The sequence below is a fragment of the Podarcis muralis genome, chromosome 9, assembly GCF_964188315.1.
Source record: "Podarcis muralis chromosome 9, rPodMur119.hap1.1, whole genome shotgun sequence".
NCBI classification, from domain to species: domain Eukaryota; kingdom Metazoa; phylum Chordata; class Lepidosauria; order Squamata; family Lacertidae; genus Podarcis; species Podarcis muralis.
Window position 1 is genome coordinate 40,387,309 of NC_135663.1, and position 12,855 is coordinate 40,400,163.

A 12,855-nucleotide genomic window follows, 5' to 3' on the forward strand; every position below is an offset into this window, starting at 1 on the left:
CACAGAAGCGGTTTTCTAAACGAGGTTTACATAGCATTTAACAAGTGTTTTCTTTAGCAAACATTAAAGAGGATACACATAGTGCCGGATTTACATATAAGCTAAACAAGCTATAGCTTAGGGCCCCACTCTCTTGGCCCCCCCCCCAAAAAAAAATTAAATGAAATAACCTGGATGTACATTTCAAGAATATATGATAAAAAACAAATAAGATAAAACTTACATACAGCAACAGTGTTTTGTGTTGTGTTGGCTCCTATTTGTTACGTTCAAATGGCCTTAGATACCTATTAGGTCCATAAATTACCATATAGCATATATTCAACATGAAAAATAGCGACAATTTGTTGTTGACAAAGGACAGCTGGATAGATAAAGGGCCCCATTACTTTCAGTAGCTTAGGGCCTCATCAAACCTAAATCCAGCCCTGGATACATATAAATACAATTAAAACTATTTCACTACCACTTATAAAATCCTGGGACTTTCCTTGAGAGATGAAATGGTGTGTGTGGATGAAGGAGATCATAAGACTTTTAGGCCAGTCTAAACACCCGACCCTTCACAAGCACAGTTGTTTCACACTGGCATTCCACTTGGAAATTCCACTTGGAAATTCCAAGGAAGAATTTGGCAGAGAAAAACATAAACTTAGTAAAGGCATTTAGCGGCTGAGCAGCTTACTGCCAGATGAATAACCATATACTAGCTAGAAGAAAAATACAATTCCTTCCATGAAATGGAGGGGGAGATGGGCGGGCTGATGGGCTCTGGGTGTGTCTGAGAATAAGAGTAAATTGGGATCTGCATTTGCATATTCAGAAATGGCGCAAATTGCTTCAGAACTGAAGAACGGCCTTTAACAAGACTAGTTTTGAACATGCTGGGTTTGGGTTTGAGATGTGCTAACAAAACAAAACAAAAGCTTTATATGTAACCCTGTTTGTGAACTAGCCATAGCCTTCAGGCTTCCCCTGAATGCTCTGGCAGTGAGCAGACAAGATGGATGGTGGGCCCAACAGTCAAGAAGGCAGTTTCTGCAAATGCTGTAGGGGGAAGTGAGGTGGGGTGGGGTGCAGATGGGACTCATCAACCTGGGAAGGTAGCCCATCTAGGAGAAGGAAAATTCTGATCCATGCAGGCTCCACTGCATGCCTATCAATATCAATAAAGATATATACAGTAGATATATATAGTTTTAATTCTATCAGTGTCTGATTAAAAAAACTTTTTAGCTGTTCTTATTTTATATGTAAGCTGCCTTGCATCCATTTCAGGGGGAAAAGTGGGATATAAATAAATACTATAATAACAATAACCTGAAGGGAGTGTCTCCACCCCCATCGTTTAGGCTGGACACTAAGGTCCAGCTCCAAGGGCCTTCTGGCGGTTTCCTCACTGTGAGAGTTGGAAGTTGCAGGGAACTAGGCAGAGGGACTTCTTAGTGGTGGCACCCTCCCATCAGCTGTCATAAATAACTATACAACATTTAGAAGACATCTGAAGGCAGCCCTGTATCAGGAGGTTTTTTAATGTTTGATGTTTTATTATGATGGGCAGTGTGGTGCTGGCGCTGGTGTTATTTCTGCTGTTTATTGTCTTCCAATGAGAGCAGTTGCTTCTGCTACCACTTTTGCTTGCCCTTCCCTTTTGGGGACTTGTGGTTGAAAGCTTAGTGTGGTGTCTGCTTGACAGGTGCACTGTCCAGCCAATACCACTTGCATCATACAGTGCAGGGAAAAGAAGAAGCCCTTGGCAGAAGATCAGGGCTTGCATGGGACCGATAATCTGCTGATGAGACGGATATATTTAACTTAGCCACTGATGACATTAACAGGAAACCACAGACATGAACATGATGGAAGAGCCTGAAGAACACCGTCCATGAGGAAGTAAAACAAAAGTTTTTTTAAAAGCTGTTGCATAATTTCTGAATCAGAGGTTGCCAGATTTTTTGTAGGCACCTTTCAGTTTTGAGAATATGCCACAGGCAGCAGTCACAAAATGGCTCCCATATCTGAAAGAACAGAAGGGGAGACAGGACCAAAAAATGATGTGGTCATGCACCCCATCAGTGTGGGAAACACACACTTGCATCAGCAACCGCCATGCTTGTTCAGAGAAGCGCTTTGCACAGATGGTGTGCACTTGTCCTGGCATTCAGAAAAGGTGAATGCCTCTTCTCCTTAAACATGTGAACATGTTTAAGGAGAGATGTTCCGTATAGAAGAGGCTGAGCCAGTACAAACAGGTACTGAGCATGAAGTGAAATCTCTCATACACTGTGGACTTCTAGGGGATGTTTACTGAGACCTTTTGTGGGCACCAGAAGAAGTACTGGGGGCATACTGTTGCCTGTGGGTTCCACACTGCTGACCCCTCTGATCTAAAGAGCATGCTGCTGATCTCTTGTGGCCTCATTTACTAGGATTCCTGTGTTGTTCTACTGAACCTGTTGCATAGGTTTGCTGACACTACAAAATTCTTTAGATGACTTCAGTATTGCAGGATAACATACGAAGTGGCTTGCTTCTCTGTGCACTGGCTTTGCTGAAAATAACATAAAAACAACAGCTAGCAGAGGGACACCTGTAGGTGAGAACTATTATAAACACAATTTGCTCCTGTTGCACTGATTTAAGAGAAGGGGACTTTTAGGTTCTTAAAAAGAACTCCCTGGTAAACCAACTCCAGGCAACGGACGATATGCCTGTTCCAATGGTAAAAGCTTTCCTTGAATTGGCTGGGAAATGTCCAATATTTGCTTCCAACTGAAGACTGGAGGACTGGATGTTCTCCTTTGCTGAACATGTCAAGTGCAGTTGAAGTGAGCAGCCAGTGACTGTTGTCTCCTAGGGGCTGCCAGATGTTGCAATGGGAAGCCCACACACAGGACCTGAGTGCAAGAGCACTCTCCCCACTTGCGATTCCCAATAACTGGTATTCAAAAGCAGTGGAGGAGGAACCTAGTAATCATGGCTAAAAGTCACTGATCAGATCAATTTAAAATGTTCACCATTTTTTTAAAAAAGGTGTAAAAATTCACTGGAGACGTAGGCAAAGATTCATCATGTCTTGAGCAGCTCTCGACCTTCCATGGTTGCTGTCCAGGACTGGTCCAAGACATTTTGCTGCCGGAGGCAAAGGACAAGATGCCACCTCTCCCTGTTCTATATACCACACCAGGAAAGGGAACAGGACTCCATCCTCAAAGCAGGGTGCTTTGTTTCCTATCATCGCTTGTCCTGTAACTTCCTGCTGAATTCCTGTTAACTTTTCATACCGCAAATGCTGTGTTGCTGTTTATGTTCTGTTTTGGTTGTGCTATAGCTCAAGTTTTCCCTTGCAGATGGGCGATAATGCAGCAACATTGGGGAAATTTGCAGAACTGATCGAGCTGATTGATACGTCAAATTATTGTGTCAATAACATATCACAAAATATATCCCCACCAAGAACTCTGCTCCAGTCTGGAGGGATCCTAACTCTTTTTAATGTGCTGGGTGGCGGAGGCATGCACGAGACGGGCTCCATTTTAGGCAGCAAAGTGTTGCTACAATTCTATGATTCTACATTTCCCAGGGTTCTTTGGGTAAGCCAGAGGCTTTAAATGTATGGTGCTGCTGTTGTGACCTAGGGCTGCCGTCAATAAAAGTTCATTTAATATAGTGCGTTCACGTGAGAGCAGCCCTTATCCCCCTTCGTCGCCCCTCACGCCCAGAAACCTCAAGCTTCCCTTCTGCACTATTTGCTCCCGGTGCTGCCACTCCCTGTGCTGCGGGAGTAACGGGCTTACTGCCCCGGGGTAAGAAGCCCGACACAAGCGACTCCGGAGGCCTCCGGCTACCTCGGCAGCGGGGAAAGGCCGAAGGGTCCCTCCGCCCGCCGGGAGGCCTCGCGCTTCAGGGCCCGGGGGCGTTTGTTCGCCCCCCACCCCGGCGACTCCGGCACCTGAAGCCTGGCGGCAACGTCTGCACCGGGTCGTCCCCTCCTCCCCCGCCGGCGAATGGCCGGCTGCTCGCCCGCCGCGCTCCTCCCCTTCTGGCTCTGTCCTCGCCCGCGTCGGCGAGGCAAACCCTCGGAGGCCCGCCAGGTACTTCCCCTCCGGGAAATCCAGTCGCGGAGAGGCGGCGGAGGGAGCCGGGAGCGCGGGAGGAGGCGCCTTCAACTCTTGCGGGACGACGCGGACTTTGCGCACCCGAGGAGCCCCAACCCCTTGGAAGACACTCTGCACGCGCTGCCGGTGGGTATTGTATTTTTTCTAGTGTTTTTATGTGTTTTCTTCTTGCTGCGGCTCGACGCTTTCGAAGCAAGCCCACACCCGCCTGCTCACAAGTAAGTCCGTCCCGCTGAGTTCCATGGCATTTACTCGTAGTTAATAAGTATAGGATTGCAGTTTAAGCCGATGGTTGCGCTGCTGCGGACAGGGCAGTTCTTTCCATGTTTACACTGGAAAAAAAGTTCATGGAGTTTGTTTCTGAAGAAACGTGCTGCGCTGCTTAATTTTTGTTTTTCCATTTTCCTTCCCTCTGCAATGGGGATGCAAAAGCAGCTGCAATTATCTTTGACATGCATTGCATGGCGATGCTCATTTGAGAGCCCTTTCCCTCTCTCTCTCCCACTTTAATCACACGTTTACAAATACTGTAGGTCTGAAAGTGAAACGATTCACAGGTATTTGTGTGTGAAAAAAGGGTCATAAGAACTTCCTAAGCTTTAGACATAGCTTGACATGCATGAAGTAAGCATCGTTTTCTTCTTTTTTATGGGGACCTTGCCACTGGGTATCCTCCAGTGCACCTTCTCGTGTGCAATCCGCTACCATTGCTCATTCGACCTGCAGTTGCCCACACCAGTTCGAATCCCCGCAACGGGGTAAGCTCCTGTTGTTCGGTCCCTGCTCCTGCCAACCTAGCAGTTTAAAAGCACGTCAAAGTGCAAGTAGATAAATAGGTACCACTCCAGCGGGAAGGTAAACGGTGTTTCTGTGCACTGCTCTGGTTCGCCAGAAGCAGCTTAGTCATGACCACATGACCCGGAAGCTGTACGCCGGCTCCCTTGGCCAATAAAGCGAGATGAGTGCCACAACCCCAGATCACCTAATGGTCAGGGGTCTCTTTACCTTTACCTATGTGGACTACAACTCTGATCACCTCCAGCCAGCCTTCTGTCTGGGACTGATGGGAATTGAAATCCAAAACAACTGGAAGGTTGGCACAGATGGACAAATACTGTGGCCTGGTGTGAGGAGCTTTCCTGTGCCCTCCTGCCCTTGTTCTTTATTCTTTTGTCAGGTGCACTCCTTTCTGCTTTGTTCACTAAGGTTGGCACCACCTTGCATATAAACTGCTGTGGGTGATCTCTTCATTTCTCAGTCATCCCCAGGATACATTGCATCCTCTTGAGTGTGTCAGAGAGAGCCCATCCTGTGTTGCATGGGGAGCCCCCAAGCCCCACCCCATTTCTTAGATAATGAAACACAAGGACACCAATATTTTTGGTTAATGGGATAAATAAGGCCACAACTTTATTGGTTACAGATGTGAGCGCTATTGGCTTAGGCCAGGGGTCAGCAACCTTTTTCAGCCGTGGGCCGGTCCACCGTCCCTCAGACCATGTGGTGGGCCGGAGTATATTTTTGCTGGGGGAATGAATGAATTTCTATGCCCCACAAATAACCCAAAGATGCATTTTTAATAAAAGCACACATTCTACTCATGTAAAAAGCACACATTCTACTCATCTACTCTGTGGGCTGGATTGAGAAGGCGATTGGGTCGCATCCAGTCCGCAGACCTTAAGTTGCCTACCCCTGGCTTAGGCAATGGAACTGAACCGACTATATCTGACTCCTGCCCGTCATGCAGGTAGTCTCATAAGGGTCAACCACCAGTAGGGGAAGCCCTGTTGATGTACATCAACTGTGAGCTCCCCCAGGGTCCCCAATGGGGTCGTGGCATGGCCCTAGCCCTTACCTGGGCTTCGGACAGGATCCACACCCCCGGATCCCTTTAACAGAATACCCTTAAAGAGGAGGGGCAGGTGAAGGCCACAACCTCCCCTCCCATAAACCAGGTTTGCCAATGCCCAACTGCCAAATCTTACAAAGTTGTGATGATTGCTTCAAGGCAGGTGAAAACCACATTGCCGGTGCCAGTTTGCCAAGTGGGGAAATTCCTACCTGGCCCCCTCAACAGGCGGCTAACTGTAGTCCATAGCAAGCCCAAGATGGCGAACACATGGAAATAGGGCGGGAGATCTGACACAGGAGGAGAAAAGGAGACTGAGCCCACAGCCACACGGATGTTTAAATCAGGTAAGCCACGCCCCCTGGTTGACCATATTGGTCGGCCGTGGGGCGTGACGCGGCCAGGACTCCCAATGACATGGGCAGCATTGCTACGCCCCCAGCTGTACACAGGGAGTGTTTGTGGCCAGCCTGCTTCCCTGGGAAGATGAGTGGTTTTCCAGAACCCAGTGTTTGGAGAAGCTACTTCATTTGCATTTGTTGTTTGCCCATAATCTGCTAAAACACTAAGGCTGCAGTCCTAACCCCATTTACCCGAGAGCAAACCCTACTGAATTCAGTAGGACCTACTTATGAGTAGATACGTTTAGGATTGTGCTGTTGATCAATTAACTTGGCTGCAAGTGTGTAACAGCCTGTAGGTTTCCCATTGCAACTAATGTTTGTTGTTTCCAAATTGCTACTTGACAATAGCAGATGCGGGGAGGGGAGAGAGACAAGGCTTTTTTTTCAGGTTTGTGCAGTTGTTTATGTTATAAATGTGCCTGGGACATTCCCAGCAAAAGCATCTGGAATGAATCGAGGTCACCAGCCTCTCTTGCATGAATATGAAAGTGCAGGCACTGGTGGGAGGGGGAAAGTTTTGGGACTTTCCCTTCTGTTGGCACAAGATCCAGCCAAGCAAAAGCTGCTGGGAGGGCAGCCAACTGAACCAAAAGTGAAGGAAGAAAGTTTGGCTGCTTCAAAACGGCTCAGAAATTACTGCTGTTTGTTTTGGTCTTCAAGAGACCAGAGCTCAAATTTATCTCTAGCCCTCAACTTGTTGAGCAGCCTTCAGTTGATTCCCCCGTCTGTAAAATGATGGCTTGTCTCACTTTACAACAATTGTGAGAATGAGAGTTGGCCCGTGTAGACTAGAGCACTGTTAACATGGACAATAGCTGTCCTGTGCTACAGTTTAGTTTATGAGCACCAAAATGACAATCAGATAGTAGCACAGGGCAGCTATTGCCCATGCAGTGCAACTGATGCTGCCAAACATCTGGAATGGCCATTTTGGATTTGCTGCCTGTCTGCAGGATACCTTCCAAGGTGGCAGTGCCCATGGCAACAGCTTTGGCAAATACCCACAGCAGCGATTCCCCCCAAACAGCCTGTGGTTCAACTAAGTTTGACTCGGTGTGAAATGGATGGGCATTAAGTTAGGGTCACTAATTTCTTTGGGTCTACTCATGAGTAAAGCTTTGTTGAAGGCCACCCTTGATATTATTATTATTATTATTATTATTATTATTATTATTATTATTATTATTGAATTTATATACCACCCTATATCCAGGGGTCTCAGGGTGATTCACAGAATAAAATCAAGATATAAAACCACAAAATAACTAATAAAAATAAAAGCAACAACCCAATAACCCACCCCCACCCCCAAAAAAATACATTTTAAAAGGGTATGGGATGTAAATCAGATTAACCAAATGCCTGGTTAAAAAGGAACGTTTTTGCTTGGCACCTAAAGGTGTCTGTATATTAGTGGCTGAAGCCAGGGGCAACTGCCTGATTGGTTCTCTTGTCAAGCCTCTATCTATCAGTGAACTTTATGTGATTAAATGCTTTTAATAGTGAATTAAAAACAAATTCACACAATTCTGTTTCTGTTTCTTTCTTCCTTTTTCACCCCTCCACCACCACCACCATTTAGACAGTCATGTTTGAGCAAGTCTGGTGCCTGTGGTTCATCTCTGCTGTTGGAGCTGTGAGTCTCTCTGCCCAGCAGATCAGCCCGTTTTGCGATGCCACTCACTTTTGCAACTATTCTTCAAGGGCTTTACGTGCAGTTCCTTCTGGGCTAGAAGATGATATTGTGAAGCTGGATTTGACCTCCAACAGTATAGAGCACATCGGGGAAGAGGACCTGAAGTTTGCCATCAATCTGAAAACTCTTTTGCTCCAATCTAACCAAATTCGGACAATTGATGAGAAGGCCTTCCGCTCCCTTGTAAAGCTGGAATACTTGGATTTATCAAAGAACAAACTGTCTCACTTGTCGCCCTCTTGGTTCAGGCCCCTTTCTTCCTTACAGAAGTTGAACCTAATAGGTAACTTCTACCAGATTCTTGGGGAAGCTCCACTGTTTTCTGAATTGCCAAAACTGAGATACCTGTACTTTGGAAATGGCAACTTCTCTGCTTTACAGGCACATGACTTGGAAGGAATTTCAACTCTTGAAGAACTGGAAATTGAAGGACACAACCTCAAACAATATGTGGCAGGAACTCTGAAATCAATTAAGTTGATAAATCACATTATGTTGAATATTCCCCCCGATGCCACTTTAGCTGCAATTATATATGATGTTACAGATTCTGTGGTGTGCCTTGAACTGAGAAATATACAAATCCTTGATATGCCGCCCATTCCCTATTCTGATCCAGTGCTTCTTACAGCTGTGCAGAAAGTTATCCTTAGAAATGTTGAACTTTCGGATATGTCTGTCATTCAGATTGCACCCATATTTGCCCGTATGAAAGAAATGCAAGAGATAGAGATAGTAGATTGCAAGTTTGAAGGTACTGGGCACTTTTATGGTCTTCAAGATGCTCCAACTTCCCTGCAAGTGATAACAGTCAGAAATTTGACAATTACCAAGTTTTATTCCTTTTCAGATCTTTCTTCTGTGACGCCTCTTGTAACAAACTTTACCAGACTTACACTTGAAAATGCATTTGTTTATTTAGTGCCCTGTGATCTTGCAAGGCACTTCTATTCCCTCCTGTATCTTGATTTCAGTGGGAATTTGTTGCTAGATCCGTATTTGAAAAAATCATTGTGTGCGGATGCCTGGCCTAGATTACAAACTTTAAATGTCAGTCGGAATTCTTTGAAGCAGATTTCAGTAGTAGCAGAAAGCGTAGCTCTTAGACGGCATCTTATTAACTTGGATATAAGTCAAAATAACTTTGAAGCAATGCCAGCCTCGTGTGTTTGGCCCAGAAGTCTGAAATTTTTAAATATATCTGGCTGTAAATTAAACACGCTCACAAACTGCATTCCTCGAAGTCTCGAAGTACTGGATGTTAGCCATAATAACCTCAAAGACTTCAGACTGAGCCTGCCTGACCTGCAGGAGCTTTACATCAAAGACAACAGATTGACAACCCTACCGGATGCTGCCTCAATTCCTAGTGCTAGAATCATAAATATTAGACGAAACCAAATATTCGACTTCAATGAGCAGCAACTTGTCAAATTTGCAAAAATCGAGAAACTGGATGCACGTTACAACAGTTTCCGCTGCTCGTGTGAATTTGTATCCTTCACGCAGTCGCAACAAGGGCCATCTAATGTCTTTGTTGCGTGGCCAGAAAACTACATCTGTGACTCTCCGGAGCATGTAAGAGGGAAGCAAGTGGGAGCTGTTCAGTTTCGGCCCTCTGACTGCCACCTGACTTTGATGGTGTCCTTAATCTGCATCCTGATGCTCTTGGTCGTTGTGGCGGCGGCCGTTCTTTGCCACAAGCTTCATGCCATCTGGTATATGCAAATGACCTGGGCATGGCTTCAAGCGAAACGCAAGCCCCAGAGAAACCACAAGAAAGAAACCTGCTATGATGCCTTTGTTTCCTACAGCGAGCAGGACTCTGAATGGGTGGAAGACGTCATGGTGCAGGAGCTGGAGCAAGCTAATCCCCCATTTAAACTCTGCCTCCATAAAAGGGATTTTACGCCTGGCAAATGGATTGTGGACAACATTATCGACTCCATTGAGAAGAGTTCTAAAACTCTGTTCGTGCTGTCGGAGCACTTTGTACAAAGCGAGTGGTGCAAGTACGAACTCGATTTCTCTCACTTCCGGCTTTTTGATGAGAACAACGATGCAGCAATTCTGATCCTTCTGGAGCCCATTCCAGAGAAGACCATCCCCAAAAGGTTTTGTAAGCTCAGGAAACTAATGAATACAAAAACCTACCTTGAGTGGCCAAGGGATGAAGTTCAACAGCAAATATTTTGGTTTAATTTGAAAACGGCAATAAAATCCTAGCAGGGACTGTAGGGTACGAAGGGATGGGAGAATCTGTGGTTTCCTGTTTCTCTCAGCTTCTCATTTTACCAGCCTTAAGCTTTCCACATTTTTACATCAGTTTGCACTTTACAAAAAAAAAAAAAATCCTTATGAGAATTCAGCTAATTTTTCCTTCATATGCACATTTCTGCAAAACCGTTTTGTGCGCTGTATATGCATTTTTATGTGCCCATGACCTCGGCGCATGCATTATTTGCAATACTTGGTTGAAAAACTGCATTGCGAAATTCAGAGAGTTTTGAAGACTGGCTGCATTTCTGTACAGTTTCAGAAAGTGCAGATTATATGAGTTTGCCTTTAAATGTGAACTGGATCAAATTTCTTCTTTGTCCCTGATGTATGTGATCCTTTCAGTCTGAGCTGTGTGCTTCACTCTTTTGTGAAGCATGTAATAGGGTAGGCATTTGGTAGCTGGGATGAGCAGATAAAAAAAAGAGGATAGCACTCTTTCACCTTTAATAGTCTGCCTGTAAGATGGAATTCTCTCTTGTTCATAACTACTAAAGGTGCAGGAGTCCTAGTCCCGTAATTTTTTAAACTTGGCCACCTTACTGGCAGTCCAGACCCAGCCTAATCCTCAGGATTCCAGCACCTGACCCCCAAGACGACAGCTGAATCCTAAGGCATACACCCTTTATGCAACTTTGCCTCCACACTGCTGCCAAAAAAATTAGCAAAGTGTAATGCCTCTCCATGGGATGTGGGAAGCGCTGTGGGTTAAACCACAGTGCCACTTGCCAATCAGAAGGTTGGCGGTTCAAATACCCACGACGGGGTGAGCTCCCGTTGCTCGGTCCTAGCTCCTGCCAACCTAGCAGTTTGAAAGCACGTCAAAGTGCAAGTCAATAAATAGGTACCGCTCCGGTGGGAAGGTAAACAGCATTTCCATGCGCTGCTCTGGTTCTCCAGAAGTGGCTTAGTCATGCTGGCCACATGACCCGGAAGCTGTCTGCAGACAAACGCCAGCTCCTTCGGCCAATAAAGCGAGATGAGCGCCGCAACCCCAGAGTCGGCCATGACTGAACCTAATGGTCAGGGGTCCCTTTACCTTTACTTTTAATGCCTCTCCAGCTTGGACAGCAGCAGTTGCTCCTTTGGAGTGTTCCCTGTTGTGCCTCAGCTGCTCATATTTGCATGTAAGGCAGGACACCAGCCAATGGGAGCAAGCTGCACAAGCTCCTAAGGCAGGCATAGGCAAACTCTGCCCTCCAGATGTTTTGGGACTACAACTCCCATCACCCCTGACTACTGGTCCTGTTAGCTAGGGATGATGGGAGTTGTAGTCCCAAAACATCTGGAGGGCCAAGTTTGCCTATGCCTGTCCTAAGGCAAGGACGGTGAACCTGCGACCCACCAGATGGTGGTGGTTTATAGCTCTCACCACCCTTGCCTGAAGATGCATAGTGAAGAGGGACTGCCCCACTCAGTGCTCTCAGTGCTTTGAGCTGTGCATGAGCACATTTGTACAAGTTGCTATTTATACACTGGAAGGGCAGGAAGCACTTGCTGCATGGTCAGAATGCTCTTTCAAGCTTGCTGTATGCTGCTTCACACATTGACTGATGCCATTATAGTTTCCTGTGTACCTGGTGTCTTTGCTTGCAAAGTCCTGCATTTTGTAACGTCGTAATAAAACATTCTTAACACATTGTGGCTATATGGTCATGAATCATTCAACTGCACAGATACCCACAGAAGCTGATTCACAACCCAGTTAAATGAAAGTCCTTGGATTGATGCTAATTTAGCTCCACTGAAGAGTGACGGGTGAGGCTTATGACATGTTTATTGATGAAGGCTGTAATCCTTTGCACACTTTTTTTTTTGTAAAGTATGTATGTCTCCATGTAGTCTTGGGGGAACTTGAGACCTATTTATGTCAGTGGGAGTTGTGCATATAGCATATGTGGCCATTGGGATTTTTACTATGAATCCTTTCGATCATGCTCCTTGTAGGAAAGAAAGTGGGAGAGATCTAGCCAAAGTTTATAATTATTCCCATTCATAATAATGTAACAGCTTGGTGGATCAGGCCAAAGATATATCTAGTTCCTCTTGTACTTTCAACAGCCAACCAGATGCCTATATGAAGTTGGTCAGGAGGAGTCAAACCCAAGAGCCCTCTCCCCTCCTGTGGTTTCTAGCAACTGTTGTTCAGAAGCACACAGCATCAAACCATGGAGGAAGAGTGTTGCAGCCATAATGAATGCTCACTCCTCCGATTGTGGGCACCCTTTGCCGGACCGCGTGCAGCACCCAAGTCATGTGGGACTTACCAGCTGGCTGTGCTGGCCCACCCACGTCCCTAGTGAGGGTACATAAAGGCAGAGAGTGGAGGCTGTGCAGCAAGATCTTTTAAGGCATTGGCTCTGGTGGGAGGGAAACTATATGGGCCAGCTAATCATAAGATAAATAATTTCAAAGCAGAATTGCATTTCCAACATGCCATTGCCTATTACAAGCCATTAAATGTCACTCATTTTGAAAAAGAGTGATGTGTCAGTTTTGGTCATGGTT

General features: G+C 45.8%; 1 protein-coding gene across 2 annotated transcripts; it reads left to right on the top strand.

Moving 5' to 3' along the window:
* Positions 1-3,992: 3,992 nt before the first annotated feature.
* TLR2 (toll like receptor 2) lies at positions 3,993-11,986 on the top strand. Of its 2 annotated transcripts, none has more exons than XM_077934112.1 (2): positions 3,993-4,244; positions 7,957-11,986. In XM_077934112.1, the coding sequence occupies exons 1-2, from the start codon at positions 4,008-4,010 to the stop codon at positions 10,294-10,296; spliced, it is 2,577 nt and encodes an 858-aa protein (XP_077790238.1). In that variant the 5' UTR covers positions 3,993-4,007; the 3' UTR covers positions 10,297-11,986. The 2 variants fall into 2 exon arrangements, with proteins under 2 accessions (XP_077790238.1, XP_077790239.1); XM_077934113.1 differs by lacking the exon at positions 3,993-4,244 and adding an exon at positions 5,039-5,295.
* Positions 11,987-12,855: the final 869 nt, after the last annotated feature.

What these genes read in the sequence shown, in the direction of transcription:
- TLR2 (XM_077934112.1), top strand. Translation starts at nt 4,008, where the DNA reads ATGGCCGGCTGCTCGCCCGCCGCGCTCCTCCCCTTCTGGCTCTGTCCT. An exon ending in ACACTCTGCACGCGCTGCCG is followed by an intron (nt 4,245 to 7,956) that starts GTGGGTATTGTA and finishes ACCACCATTTAG; the next exon opens with ACAGTCATGTTTGAGCAAGT.